Raw genomic sequence first — 16,618 nt, 5'->3', positions numbered from 1 at the left:
GTTGGGAAATCTGTACATGCAGAAGAATGAACCTGGACCACAATCTTACACTCTACACAAAAATAAATTCAAAATGGATGAAAGATCTAAACGTAAGACAGAAAGCCATCAAAATCCTAGAGGAGAAAACAGGTAACAACCTCTTTGACCTCAGCCACGCGTTCTTACTAGATGTGTTTCCAGTGGCAAGGGAAGCAAAAGCAAAAATGAACTATTGGGACCTCATCAAGATAAAAACAAAAAACAAAAAACAAAAACAAAAAAAAAAAACAACTTCTGCACAGTTAAGGAAATAATCAACAAAACTAATAGCCGACTGATGGAATGGAAGAAGATATTTGCAAATGACATATCAGATAAAAGGTTCAAAATCTGCAAGGAATTTATCAAACTCAACACCCCAAAAACCAGTGAAGAAATGGGCAAAAGACATGAACAGTCACTTTTCCGAAGAAGACATCCAGATGGTTAACAGACACATGAAAAAATCACTCATCAGCAGGGAAACACAAAGCAAAACCACAATGAGATACCACCTCACACCTGGAAGAATGACTAAAATTAACAACTCAGGGGCTCCTGGGTGGCTCAGTTGGTTAAGCATCTATCTTCAGCTCAGTTCATGATCGTGTGGTCCATGAGTTCTAGAGCTATGTTGGGCTGTGTGCTGATGGCTCAGAGCCTGGAGCCTGCTTCAGATTTTGTATCTCCCTCTCTCTCTCTGCTCTTCCCCACTCATTCTATGCCTCTGCTTCTCTCAAAAATAAATAAACAGTAAAATAAAAAACTCAGGTAACAATAGAATATTGGTGAGGATGCAGAGAAATGACCAGTGTTTAACATATCAGAAATACTTAGCTGATGGATTAGAAACCTCAAGTAAGGAGCTTCATGGTCCATACTAAACCTAGAATTTGGAGAACATAATTAATGTGAGTTCCAATGCCTATGAACTACCCCAAAGCTGTTTAAGGCTCCCCTGTCAGAATTTGCTTAGTGTATTGACAAAATTGAGTGATCCAAGAGCCAAAATAAATATCCTTTGACCCCTGCACCAATCTTCTGTTTTCATCTCCTGATAAGTAGATGCTGAGAAATAATAAAATTAATTTTTGAAGAAGGCATTAGCCTCTGTGGTCTTTGTTCTGGATCTAGTACCTAAACAGCTCTGGGCTTTGTCTTACAGAAAAGTAAAATTAAAAGATGAAGGCCTTATTTTGAATTTCAAATCCAATAAACTTCCAAAAATTATTATTAAGGATTATTTAATATTAGGTCTTACTGGGATAAGATCTTCATTTAGTTTGCATTGTTTTATACAGCCAAGCCTCATTGCTGTAAGATTAGTAGTGGTGGTCCATAGGCAAAAAATCACCAAGTTAAATTAGAATCAACAGAAATGAGGATGGTGATTGGGGTTTATTAAAAGCTCATATTCATTTGAACCACATTCTTTTCACTTCATCTTGTATCAACAAGGCATGTATTTAGAATGATATATATGCAAATAAATATTAAAATAATAATGCAATAGTTTAGAATTCAATGGATCACTCAGAATGGTTACAATTCAATGGATTACAATGGTTTCATTAACAATATTCATAAAGTCACTGAAAATGATTTGTAAGTTGAGGCTTCACAGGGTGCTCAGTACAAAGAACAATGGAGAAACCTCATGGCATTGGAAGCATATGTGACTTAACCTACTTATGATAGGTATATTTAATCCCGAGTGGGGATATAATTGTGTTTATCCAAAATCATCAAGCAAGTCCTCCCTTACAGTCTCGAAAGGAAGACATCATTCATGATTGTAACTTGTGTTTTGTAAAACTAAATTATAGAACTTATCATCTACTAGGAACATCCCTAAGACAGTCCCAAACAACTAGGTGGTGGATTAATGTTAGCACGCTCTAGGGACACCCTGGACACAAACATACTAGTTCTTCCAGCACATATATTTCTAATGTTGAGAGAGACGTAAGTTTATCCTAGCTAGATGCCAGTAGAAACTCCAATCTCTTCCTTGATTCAACTTGTTCAACCATCAATGTTCATCAAGTACAATTAAGATTAAACTTTGCCATGTAGCTCTACTCACCAATCTGAATATTATAATCTTCAGCCTTCATTGTCATTGAATAAATCAGTATAATCATTTACATTGTCAAGTAGGATTACATAATATGAGATAGATTCATTCTCCCTTGTGCTGAAAGCATGAATTTTCTTAATTTGCAAAGCTGAGATTCTGGACCACGCTAAATTCACCAAGATCAAGGTCATATTGAGATAACCAGTACCATTCTCTGTTCTCTCCTAGCATTATATACCTATAAAACTTCAGCAAATTAGCACATGGCACCTTCACCAAGATACACAGTAGTAAGCACCAAATAAGTACTATGTATGTATTTACTGACTGAATGATTACGCGTCTTAACACTGCAGTGCTATTATTAAGGTTAGCGATTATAAATGCAAGTTTAAGTTGTGAAGACATATATATTATGATAAGGGATGGTTCATAAAGAGGTATCTACAAAACAAAATGTTCAGGTAGCCAACATTTTTGGAGCTCCCTTAACAATAAGCAAACTCAGATATGAATTGAGGTAAAGTTATTTTATACTTTTCATGTATCCTATTTAATGTGAATATTCATATAGTTTCTTAATGAGATATTAATGTGTTTAATTATAGGGCAAGGTTCCATGGGGGACACAATACAACATGCAACATTATCTTTTTAAAAATATTTTTTTAAAAATCTAAATTCATAAATTTACCTGGCCCCAAAGTTTCATGTAAGAGCTTGTGAGCCTACATTCTCTTCTGTCACATAATCAAAGAAAACTTATCAGTATCTTATTAGGTAAAGTTCTTAAAAGCTCCTATATATTTAAATAATACAGGACACCAAATCAAGAGGCAGAATAATGTAGAAGAGAGAACAGAGACACTGAATCAGAGATGGAAACACATCTTGGTTTCAATGTCAATAAATATGTGAAATTTGCCATATCTTTCTGATCTTTAGTTTTCTCATTTGTTAAAAGGGATTTGTGGGGGGTTAAAAGTAATACTACAGGAAGTAACGAGATAAAAGAACTAATGATAATGACAGATTGTAGCTGCTATTGTTGTTATACTCATAATAATTTTTAACATTATCATATGACATGCTTCCATTTCTGACCTCTTTCAAAGTAGCAACAAAGGAAATGTTGCTTTTCTTTTTCTTTTCTTTTTTCTTTTCTTTCCTTCTTTTTTCTTTCCTTTCCTTTCTTTCCCTTCCCTTCTCCTCCCTTCCTTTCCTTTCCTTCCCTTTACTTTCTTTTATTTTTTTTCTTTTTCTTTCTTTTTTTTAGAGCGAGTGCCAACAGGGGAGAGGGGGGTAGACAGAGAATCTTGAGCCCCACACCTAGTGAGGTGCCGGATGCAGGGTCAATCCCACCACCCTGGGATCAAGACCTGAGCCAAAACCAAGAGTGGGACACTCAACCAACTGAACCACACAGGTGTCCCAGGATATGTTGCTTTTTTTATTTGAGTGTTCAGAATGTTCACAATTTTAGTATTTCAAACTTTAAAAATTCTGATATAAGAGAAACAAATAACATATGAAATCAGATTCCAAACCAATGAGATTATTTGCACTTTTTTTAAAAGATAAATAAATAATTTGGATGACCACATGGGAGAACTAATAATTTTATTCACTTAATGATAAATACACATCATGCATTTCATAATAAATGATTATAATTGTCTTTACCTGGGAAGAGTAGGTATGACCATCTGAACCACACACTGGGTTGGTATAGACCACTGGGCACTGCTTGCAGGTGGACGATATGGGACCCCTCCATTGTTTGTGTCCCACTCCTGCATCCTTCGCACTGTTAAAACAACAGCAACAATAACCACACTTAGTACATTTTTTAAGTACATAAATTTATATTAGCATCATGCCTTTTCTGCACTGTCATTCCAACTCCTGAAGATATAATTGGTAAACTTAATATGGTACTCTTCATCATAATCTTCTATGTCATATATTAAGATTTTCCCATAATAAATAAGAATGTATTCCTTTAAAATATTGTGCTAGTCACATGTAGACAATAGTTATATTTCAGCATATAGAATTTGTGTGTGTAGCTTATAGTTGTGATGTGTTTTTCATAATCCCAGAAACAGAAGAGAAAATTGTTTGGCGGTAAAGAACTATTCTATTAAGAACAGTAACAAAAAAAGAATACCTAATTCACCAGGTATACCCAAAGTGCCTGAAAAAAAGAGCCGCTTACTTTGAGAGAAAAAAGCAATAAAGAACTTTTCCAGCAATGACTAAAATTTAGAATGCCAAATTAGTAGGTTTAGTGATAGCCACTCCTCTTTTTATTGTGTAGAAATACCTCAAAATAGATCCATTGGGCTTTTATCTAGAATAACTTGGGAAAACCCATTCTCTTCTGCTACCTACACATAGAATTATTTGTTTTTTTCTTTTTGATTAAACTACTTATTGCTCTGCCTATTTTTGTGAACAATTTACATAGAGAGGGTAAAATGCTTAAAAATAAGAAGCAAAGCAACAGGGAATTTATGCAAAAATATTTAATACTTAGAAATCTTTTAGTCAATCAGTAGTCACTCTTATTCATTAAAATTGTTTATAGAGAGAATAATTCCATGTGTCTATCATGATGAGAAAAGATGTTTTACTAGAAACATTTTGCTTCCAATTGCTTTCTTGTTTTCACAAATTAAATCAAACTTACGCGAACGTAATCCCAAAATACTATTCAGAAATATGATACTAGTTTCCATTATAGGGAAAGAAGTTCAAACTATGTGTTTCAAATTTGGTAAAATGTGGATGGACATTGAGAAAAGGTTTTTATCCTCTCTTCCCCCCACCCAACAACCTTGCTTCTCTCAAAATTTTTCATGAAGCTATCATAGCTCCAAACACTTCTCTTTATTTTAATTTTGTCACTTTTTTTCCAAAAGACTGCCATAAAATTCTGCCTGGCCACAGAGTTCATCTCATAAGAGATAAAATGGGAAAATTAACCATGCTACTATTACTGATTAAATAGCTGGCATGAAATTCTAATGGGAATTAAAACAATAACTGAAAAACTTGGAAAATTGCTCTATACCACTTTAAGACTTATAAATTACATAAATGGATCAGAGGGGGGGAAATATTCTATTTTCATTGTTCTTTCACATTGTGTAATCAAAATAAAGTACAAAATAATGCATGCAGATACTTTAGGAGACATTATTACCAAGCTCAGGTTCCTAATCAATAAAAATTATTTTTATTAGGGGCGCCTGGGTGGTTCAGTTCCTTAGGCATCCGACTTTGGCCTAGGTCATGATCTTGTGATTCGTAAGTTTGAGCCCTGCATCAGGCTCTGTGCTGACAGCTCAGAGCCTGGAGCGTGCTTCGGATTCTGTATCTCCCTCTCTGCCACTCTACTCTCCATGCTGTGTCCCTCTCTCTCTCTCAAAAATAAATAAACATTAAAAAAAGTTTAAAAAAAAGTATTTTATTAGAAGAAGCTGTATGACTTGGGGTATATGTACATATGTGTGTATACCTATACTATACATAAATTATATCTTTTCAATTCACCTCATTTTCCATTCATACCATAGAGAACTTAAAAAAAGCCCTAATAAACTATAGAAACTAAAAGATTGTTATACTAATGACTTGGTTTTATTAATATACATTTTATGATTCATTAGGAGATCTTTCACATTTAATTCAAAGAATAAATATATAGAGAAGTAAAATCTTTTTAAAAATTAAAGATTTATTAGAAATTCTTGTAATGACTTCTTAATCAGTGAAATTGCAATTGACTTGTAAAATAGGTTTGGAGGTTAAAACACACACACACACACACACACACACACACACACACACTTTGGTTATCTTTATTTCCTTCAAAGCCAGCATTGCTGAACACTAAACACTTTCAAATTCCTAATGTGCATCCATAAAAAATGATATTTTTTATTTAGACTTCATCCTGGTTAGAATTTGCTCAAGTATCATCAACATTATAAATATTATATATTGTATTGCATACACTTGCACCATGATTTTGAATAAGAGTTGATGCCAAACTCTACCATTTCCTAAGCCAGTAGAGTATTTAGTTATGCTTACTTTTAAATAAATGCATTAGATGGGATAAGCTAACCAGAATTCATGTTTAATATATTCATCCCATAACACATAGAGAAGGAGCAAGGAATCATGAAAATTTTACTATACTCACTAAATCCAAAAGAAATCCCTTAGCATTTTGTCATCATAAGACCGTCTTTATAAAATAAATTTTGTATTTAACAAAACAGTCTAGAAAACATGAGTCTAAATTTGAAATTTGAAATTCTAAATATTATAGTTTTTATGTGTTCTTAAATCATCTCAAACTGTTTGATGTGACTCACACATGAAGAATATTAATTGTTTAAATTTTCTGTAGAAAGACTAATTACATTTTAAAGGGCAGTATAGAATAGGGGTTTTCCAGGCATGGATTCACATTGTAATTAAGGTAAAATACAAATGAATTTCTAGGAATCTTATTTGAATAAAAAATATTTCTACAAATTCAAAAATCAATTAACAATGTACTAATGAGAATCACCAGATGTACAAAAATAAGGCATTTACATTTTTAAAGGTTTTTTTAATGATTATTTTATGCTTAAGTAATTTCTACACCCAAAATGGGGGCTCAAACTCACTACCCCGAGATTAAGAATCATACACTCTACTGACCCAGCCAGTCATTCTGGGTCAGTACATTCTGGGATGTAAATTCTTTATTTCAAAAATCAAAACATCTAGAATTGAAATAATAAGGGATTTACACATGAAAATAAGTGATATAACAGAGGAAACACTCAGGGACAAATAAACTGCATTGTTAATAAAGGCTTTAGGAGTTGAGCAATGCTGATTATTTCTAAAGGTGGGAGTTGGGCAAGGCTTTGCCGACATCTCACGATAGGACATATACATGGTGCCCTTTCGTGCTAAGCAGTGCTCACTCTGTCAGCTAGCTGTGTCTCCACTCACTGTTCACCAGGAAAGACATTTTTGCATCCCTGACTCTATGTTATCAAAGATATCATGTGATTCAGAATTTTTTTTTGTTTGGCATCAGGAATGTTCCTCAGAATTCACATTACTCACAGTCTTGTTTATTAAGATATTTGTCTTGTTCTTAGGAAAGTTCGTGAAGTAGATGAAGTTTTAACCGAAACTTTCTAGGACTTAAGTTGGTATCTATGTGGTGTATGTCGTATGTAATCATACAATTACATGTAAGTGGAGATTCTTTGTTTGTTGGACTTTTAATTATATTTTGAAGGCCCTATTTAAGGAAGAACAATCATGTTTCTAAGTGAGAGACAAAATCATGGCACTCAATGTACAGACCAAGATGGGCAAAGTGAAGGGCTAAGAAAAAGGTAGAGCCGGCTCCGGTTATTGGCATGAGAGTCTGGCACTGTGGCAGGAGGAATTACAGGTAAGAAAGCAGCATAAGCAAAAGCATCACTGGCATATTATTCTGTGAGGTGGGGAGGGGCGGAGAGAGGGAAAGAGAAAATCCCAAGCGGGATCCATGCTGTCAGTGCAGATCTGGATGAGGGGCTCAAACTCATGAGCCTTGAGATCATAAACTGAGCCAAAATCAAGAGCCAGATATTTAACTGAATTAGTCACCCCAGCATCTTGCAGTTAATTATTTTGAACTATTCTCAAGTAGGGCAATAAAATTTGCTCCCATTAATGAAGGGCAAGCTCAAGCTGGCTGCAAAATTCTGAAATTGTTTAGAAATTACTCTTCCAATAGCAACTCTGCTAAAATAAATGTCTTAAAGGTCTACCTTTACGGTAACTATTTTTCCAAAATAGATACTTCAATTTTTGAAGATTTGAGTTAAAAATTCATTTACTGACTTTATCATGGCATCCTATATAGCCATAATCCTTCCCCTTACAGAGCAAAAACTTGTATATTTGAACCCAAATAAATGAAGTAATTAAATGATTCTCTATGATGCACAAAGTCAAGGATTTTTCTTGAAATCTTCTTATTTAAATATTCCACCATTCAGGCACTAGGTTAGTTTTATACCAATACACATGTTATTGTGTTGCTAGTAGCTGGAAAATTAAACTACCAAAAAGAATGTATACTATTCCTAGTGCTCCTTTACATGACTTATTCTGAGGCAGTTAAATTTTATCAACTATTTATTACCTGAACTGTCTCCTGTGCTCCTGAGTTACCATTCACTCTGGTCTCCCAGGCTTCGTGTTAAGACTGGAAGCAGCGGTTACCCGTGAAAGCTCAGCGGTCTTTTATTTCTCTAATAACTAGCACGTTAATTACTGCTACATCTGTTTATTCAATCACAGTCCATGTGGTTTTCTGTTTAGTTAATCATTTTGCGCATTTTAACCATATAATTTAAACACAATGTCCACGTTTTAGGATTTCCATTGATTTTCGAAAGAGCACAAATGATGTTACCAAAATGGTTAGTAGAAAAAAAAAAAAATCTCATTCCAATCTGATTTAATTTTTATACACGGCCATGTCATTAATCAGTCTTGACAAGTCAGTGACCTCCCTGGGTCTTAATTTCTTCATTTATACAATACTAAGCTTCATCAGTATGGATCATTTGATCTTGAGCATTCGATGAGTCTATAAATCTTTTATAAAATTACTTATACAAAGGCACTCAAAAATTAGAAGCATAGGCAGTGCATACGGGCCATATGTTATGATTTTAGGACTTGACAGTGTTATGAAGTGAAACAAATATATCATTATGGTGTGAAGGATGATGTTGAGTAGGCCAAGAGACAGATAGAAATGCTGAAGTTGCAAACTTCAGCTATTTCAAGGTAGCAAATGAAAGGTGTGGAGGAAGTCCAGTCTTGGGATAACTAATGAAAGAAAGAAGATAAAGTTCAGCTGTGTTTAAAGAGGCACGATTTCTATGAAAGTATAGCCAAGAATCAAATAATACTTGTATTACAGTATCACAAAACATCATCAATAATCATAAAGAAAAATAATATATCGTATTTATACTATACATAATTATATATTTTTCTAAAGCTCTGTATTCCCTAAGCCTGGCATCATGCATTATAAATTCTCAATTCTTTAGACCATAAATATGCAAGCAAAATAAATGCCAATTTATTATATATTTACCTTAGAAGGGGAATCGTCAGCATTTATGTCCTAGTTTCTTAAGTGTATTTGCTTCTTTCTATGTGCACTTACAGTAATTTAACTTTTCTCCAACAAAACAATTTTATTATAACCTGATAAAACAGATACTCTTAAATACCTCAACTGAGGGCAGCCTGGTGTGATGTATTTCTTGTCTGGTTAACACACCCAACATTTCAATTCCTTTGGGCAATCAGTTATTTTAAGTTCTGTCAGACTTGTGCAACAATTCTTAAGTCATTGACTAACAACTTATATTCTTTCCCTATTGGTTATAACTCCAAAAAAATGAGGCTGCTCTTATTACTTCTTTTGCCATGAGTCTTAGAAAAGGGCAAACGGTATTAACAAGGTGGAGGAAATTATCTTTTAGGGCAACACAGTTACATGAATGCTGGAAAACCCTACGCAGAACTTACTAAAAGTGTAGTTGCAACTATTGGGATCCTATGATTTTTGTACTGTGTGTAGCAGTAATTTAAGGAATGAAGCAAGGCATAAGCAATCAATTTTAATTTTAAGTAAAAAGACATATTCAACAAATACAAAACAAACATTTATTTATCTTAGAAAACAGTATTAACTATGGCTACTAAACTACAGATATTATGTAAAAATAAGTTGGTATAGCTTATTTTGCAATATGAACAGAAAATTCACTTACTCCATATATTTTACAAAGAACTAAGATTATAGAAAAAGCTCACTTGTACATGTATTTCAAAATTCAGTGGCAGGAGTAATTAATAAAATGTATCTTTAAAAACTATGCATTGCATAAATTGAATACGTTCTAAAAATTGATTGTAGTAATAAATTTCACTATGAACCATACTTCCAAGTCAACTTATATGATTCAGCAATGTTGCCAGAAAATCAAGTTAATTAGTGATTTAGAAAGTATATTTTTTTTACAGAGCAATAAAATTAAACATCAGAATTTAGACTTTAAAGAGACAAGGATAATTTATAAGGTCCCACACTTTCTTTGAACAACTCTTAAAATAATTTCGCAGAGTTATATTGCTACTTAGGTAGAATATAATTTAAGTAAGGTTTATTACAACAACGAGTATAATTGAACATAGATGTTACTAACACAACAAACCAATTAGTGAGGCTAATTTTCTATCAAAGAATGTTTCCCTGACCTTATTTGAAAGCTATGGAATCATTCCAAGATTTGAATCATGGACAAGTTATAATGATATTTGAATGATACAGTCTCTCAAGTAAATAATTTTTTATTAGGCAGTGAACATATTCGCGATTATTAAAGACAAAGTTCAAAATAGCTATAACTATAAATGACACTTATAAGCTCTTTTTCAATCTGGCCCCCAATGGGCTGAATTACTAAAAGTTCAAAATGTATAAAATGTAGATTATGTCGAATTCAGATTGTGGTGGTCTTGATCCTTGCCGTATCCACATTAATTTCAAACATTATTTTAATTACTAAAGCCCTTTCCATTTAATTATGGAGAGGTATATTCAACTGAAAAGATCTTGAGTGTGTAAGATTTAGTCACTAGGGGAGTTATTATGGATTCAAAATGTTTACAAATCTATTGTCAGCAAAATACATTCAAAAGATTGGGAATTCATGAACTTATATAATAAACCAATTATCTAATTAACATGTATGTATAAATTTATTCATTAGAAGAAACGCTGGACAGTTATTTTTTGTTTGGAAACCAATAAAATATCATAATTTAAGGAATTAGTCAACTATTGACACAAGTTAAAGGTTAGATACATGCTAGATACATATACTGCAGTATTCATTATTTTAGCAATCATATACAATATGTGTTTTTCTTCAAATTCTGAAGCTAGAAATGGAGGTTGGGAGAGCTTAATTATCTTGCTCAGGTTTCTAGTGCTTGTAATTAACAGATGTGAACTTCAAGTGTTCAATTTTTTACTTTGTCACTAATGTTTTCCCTCCCATAATGTGCATATAAAGTTTCAAAAGTCATGGAAAACCCCGTATTTCACAAATTTCTAGATCAGCTTTACTTAACAGTTGAAAAATGACAACTACTTCAAACTGTAGTTAAAAAAGATCTACATCAGGGTGCCTGGGTGGCTCAGTCGGTTAAGCTTTCCTCTCGATTTTTGCTCAGGTCATGATATTGTCGTTCTTGAGATTGAGGCCCAGGTCAGGCTCTGTGCTAACATCATGGAGCCTGCTTGGGATTCTCTCTCTCCCTCTCTCTGTGCCTCTTCCCCTGCTCTCTCTCTTTCCCTTAAAATAAATAAACAAACTTAAAAAAAAAAAAAAAGATCTACACCAATAAGTGTTGTCTAGAGAACATATCTGGCTGATTAAAACTGAAATCTATACAGAGTAATATATAACACACCACCATATATATGATTCTGATTTAGGGAATCAATACAAAGATTAATGAATTAATACATGAATTGGTTCTATCTAAATTGTATCGACAGGCATAATTTCATTCCAGACATGAGAATGTTTACTAAGTCTAGCTTAATATAGTTAAGATAATAATTCAGAAATTCCTTTGTTTTTTCAATTATTATAAATTTTATAAATAAAGGAAGCTTTCAAACATTAACTACGTTATTACTTTAACATCAAGTAGTTCTATAGTGTCAGCACTGAACAAAGTTTGAAGATTGGAGTTCACAAGAAGAGGGTGACTCTTGTTTAACAAGGAAATTTTATATTTGGGAAAATTGTATTCACACTTTTTAAATAAGAGTGACAGATATGCAACTTAAAAAGAGAAAAATATTTTACGAGAAGATAATGACTAACAATACAACATTTATCAAAACACGTGAGAAAATACTGTTCGATCATTTAAAATGCATTTTATATAGCAAAATATGTAGTTTTTGTTCTTTTCATTTGTATTTTTTATTTAAGTATAGGTGGCACATAATTTTACATTAGTTTCAGGTGTACAACATAGTGATTAAACAAGTTTATACTTTAGGCTCTACTCATCTGTCACCATACAACACTATCATAGAGACTTCTGGCACCCATCAGTTTGTTCTTCGTATTTATAGGGCAGACTGTTTTTTCTTTGTTTGTTTATCCATTTGTTTTTCTTTTAGATGGCATATATGAGTGAAATCATATGGTATTGTCTTTCTCATTATAACTTGATTCCCTTAGCATAGTACCCTCTAGGTCTGTCTATGTTGCTGCACAAGGCAAGATCTCATCCCTTTTGATGGTCGTGTAATATTCCATTGTATTTGGCAAGATTTCCTTCTTTTTTCTTCCTGAGATTTATATATATGTACATGCATGTGTATATATATGTATGTGTACATGTGCCACATTTTCCTTATCCATTAATCTATTGATGGAGATTTAGGTTGCCCGCATATCTTGCCTATTGTAAATAATGGTGCAATAAACATAGAGGTGCATATATCATTTCAAACTAGTGGTTCTGTTACCCTTGAGTAAATAACCAGTAGTGGAATTACTGGATCATATGATATTTTTTATCATATTATCATATGATTGGGATCATATCATATGATATGGGATCATATGATATCATATTATCATTTTTATCATATTATATATGGTATAATTTTTTGAGGAACGGTATTCTGTTTTCCACAGTAGCTGCCACCTGTCACCATATAATACTATTACAGCAACACTATTTCTACCAACGTTGCATAGGGATTGCTTTTAATCCACACTCTACCAATGCATGATATTTCTTGTGTTTTTGATTCTATGCCCATGAAATGGAAGAATTAATAGTGTTAAAATGTCCATACTACCCAAAGCAATCTACAGATTCAATGCAATCCTTATCAAAAATACCAACAGCATCTCGTCACAGACCTAAACCAAATAATACTAAAATTTGGTTAGAACTACAAGAAATGCAAAACAGCCAAAGAAATCTTGAAAGAGAAGAATGGAGCTGGAGGTATCACAATTCTAGATTTCAAGAAATACTACAAAGCTGTAGTAATCGATACAGTATGGTACTGGCACAAAAATAGACACATAGATCAATGGAACAGAATAGAGAACCCAGAAATGGACCCACAAACGTATGGCCAAGTAATCTTTGACAAAGGAGGCTAAAGTATGCAATAAAGACAATTTTTTTCAATAAATGATGCTGATAAAAGAATGCAAAAGAATTCAACTGGACCACCTTTTGCCATAATACACAAATATAAACTCAAAATGGATGAGAAAGCTGAATATCAGACTTAAAACCATAAAAATCCTAGAACAAAACAAATGTAGTAATTTCTCTGACATCAGTCATAACCACATTTTTCAAGATATGTCTCAATGCAAGAGAAACAAAAGCAAAAATATACTATTGAGACTGTATCAAAAGAGAAAGCTTCTTCACAGCAAAGGAAACAATCAACAAAACAAAAAGGAAGCTTACTGAATGGGAGAAGATATTTGCAAATGGCATATCCAATAAGGGGTTAATATCCAAAATATATAAAGAACTTCTACAACTCAACACCAAAAATGTGTCTTGATTAAGAAAAAAATTCTTTTGATTCTTTTTGTTTTTCTAAACACAAGGAAATATTTTTTGGCTATTCTTCAACAAATTGAACTGACGGCTTTTGCAGAAGCATTTAACAATTAAATACCATATTTTGTTTAAGAAAATAGTCACTAAAGTTCATTCAAAGTTCAGGGAAGGAAAACAGCTTTTTCTTCATGTGTCAGTTTTATAAAAGTCATTGATACTGACCTCCTCCATGCTTAAAGCTTCATTAGAAAAGGAAAGTTACAGAAATAAGAAAGGAGAAAGAAGCTACCATTTTTTTGCCTGAGTCTGATTTATAGGCTGAGAGAAAGGTTAAGAGTATAAAATCTTCACTATGCATTAGCTCTTACATTAGCTCTTATTTTTCAAGTTAAGTAGTTAGTAAAATTAAAAAGAAAGTTTGGAGTTGTTGATTCCATAGTATTTTTCTCTCTACCAGATTTCATTCAGTTCCTGTCCTGAAAGCATGTACTAGTAAGCATATGTTAACCCTTCTAATGTAATAAGGAATAGAATCAGGTATGTCAGAGAAGGGGTGCCTGGGTGGCTCAGTTGGTTAAGCGTCTGACTTTGGCAAGGTCATGATCTTTGCTTCGTGAGTTCAAGCCCTGCCATCAGGCCCTCCACTGACAGCAGAGCTCACTTTGGATCCTCTGTCCCCCTCTCCCTCTCTGCCCCTTGCTCACTGGTTCTCTCTCTCTCTCTCAAACTAAATAAATAAATTTAAAATATATGCCAGACAAGGACATTTTCCTCTAGAAGCATCTCAATAATGTGTATGACATTGAAAAGGTTATCATAAATGACTCATTTTTATGTATGTTATTACTTATAGTTACAGCTACTTACCATGCCCTAGGAACTGAATTAGGCATTATTACAACACTACCACTAGCTCACCCAGTAACTTGTCATCCTCTAACCTATAAATAGTAGCTATGTACCCTTCTAAATATTGTTTATTGATTTACCCATGGATATACCTTACAATGTGTCCAGAGAGTATTTTACAATCTGGAGGTACCAGATGGGTAGAGTCATTGAATTCATGCAGCTCAGAATTTGTTTGGAGAAAAAAAGATGATCATAGCTTTCAGTGAGGTTTTCCTATGGTCCAAAAAGTAATATGGACAACTTAGAGTTTACCTGGCAACTTCCTACTGACTTTGAGGTCATACCTTTGAGGTCAAAATATTTTCTGACTCCCTAAGCACACTTTCACCACTTGTTCGGTATCTCACATGCTCCCTTTGTAAATTAGACATTTTATTTATCAATTATATTCTTTTTTACAAGTGTATTTATTTAAGTAATCTCTACACCCAACGTGGGGCTCGACTCACAATAGTGAGATCAAGAGTTGCAAGCTCTCTTGACTCAGCCAACCAGGCACCCCCTTATTAATTGAATTCTAACAGCTATCCGTATGCTTATCATTCTCATTTAACCCCACCTTCCTTATGCTCTCCTAGTTCTGAGTCTCTACTTTGCCCCCATGACATCAGCTAATCAAGTATGAAACATGTTTGTACCTGATACCCACTCCTTCCCTGCTTCTGCTATTTCTTCTAGCTCTGAGTTTGGGAGATAAATGAGCCACTTACAGCCTACCTTTCATGCTAAAAATACTTCTGACTTCTGTTGGGTCCCACCATTCGCAAGCAAGCAGCTGGGCAGCCACAGAAGTCATCTCCATTGCCGCTGGGATTATATATAAATTGAATTTAAGCACAGCATCCTCTGGAGTCACCACACCAAAACATTTTGACCTATGTGCAATTCGCTTAATCACATTCCTGCTTTTCATTTGGTTAGATCATGCTTCCAGAAATAGTTTCCAAAATTGTGGAATGTATTGGTTTCCTATGTTTGCTGTAACAAATAACCAAAAACTTTCTGGTTTAAAACAGAAGTTTGGGTCATCTGGGTCACTCAGCCGGTTAAGTGTCTGACTTCAGCTTAGGTCATAATCTCATGGTTTGTGGGTTTGAGCCCCACATCAGGATCTGTGCTGGCAGTTCAGAGCCTGGAGTCTGCTTCAGATTCCATGTCTCCCTCTCTCTGTCCCTACCCAGCTCATGCTCTGTTTCTCTCTCTCTCTCTCTCTCTCTCTCTCTCTCTCTCTCTCTCACACACACACACACACACAAATAAATAAACATTCAAAAAAATGTTAAAAAGTAAAGCAACATAAGTTTAATCTCTCATAGTTATGGATGTCAAAAGTCAAAAACAGTTTCCCTGAACTAAAATCAAGACTCTCTTGGGAAGCGCTAGGTGATAACTGTCATTCCTTGGCTTTTGACCCATCTCTCTCTGCTCCTTCTACACAGGGTCTTCTCCCCTTTGGGTCTGTGTCAAAACTCCCTATGGCTCTCTCTTAAAAGGACACATTCTGATTGCATTTAAGATCCACTCCAGTAATCTCAGATAATTTCCTCCTCTCAAGATCTTTAACTTAATCACAACTCTTGCCATATAAAGTAATATTCACTCTTTTGTCATAAAAGATAATACAGATTCTGGGAATTAGGATATGAACATATCTTTGTGGCAACCATTCAGGATATTACAGGAAGGATACTTGCAAGGAGAGATTTTTATCTTTCTCATAGCAAAGGAATTATAGTAATGGGGTTTCTGCTTTAGAGAGATGTCTTACTCGTTCCTATGCAGATCTTCACCTGAGAGTGTGTTTTGTCCTACGATTACTCTAATGAGCCCCTTTACATCTAAAGGAAGAATGTATAGTCCATGGCAATATCTTGGGACTTA

General features: G+C 33.9%; 1 protein-coding gene across 2 annotated transcripts in view; it reads right to left on the bottom strand.

Annotated features, from left to right (window-relative positions):
* Positions 1–16,618, bottom strand: part of SPOCK3 (SPARC (osteonectin), cwcv and kazal like domains proteoglycan 3) — a 495,328-nt gene that overhangs the window by 177,535 nt on the left and 301,175 nt on the right. For both annotated transcript variants that reach the window (XM_086703919.1, XM_025921544.2), the window contains exon 5: positions 3,785–3,908. In XM_086703919.1, the coding sequence (XP_086560045.1) occupies positions 3,785–3,908 (124 nt within the window). The remainder of the gene's footprint in view (positions 1–3,784; positions 3,909–16,618) is intronic.

Source organism: Puma concolor, chromosome B1 (genome assembly GCF_028749965.1).
Source record: "Puma concolor isolate L17-30 chromosome B1, mPumCon1.1.hap2, whole genome shotgun sequence".
Lineage (NCBI taxonomy): Eukaryota > Metazoa > Chordata > Mammalia > Carnivora > Felidae > Puma > Puma concolor.
The sequence above is the reverse complement of the archived record's forward strand: the minus strand, read 5'-3'. Positions and strand labels throughout refer to the sequence as shown.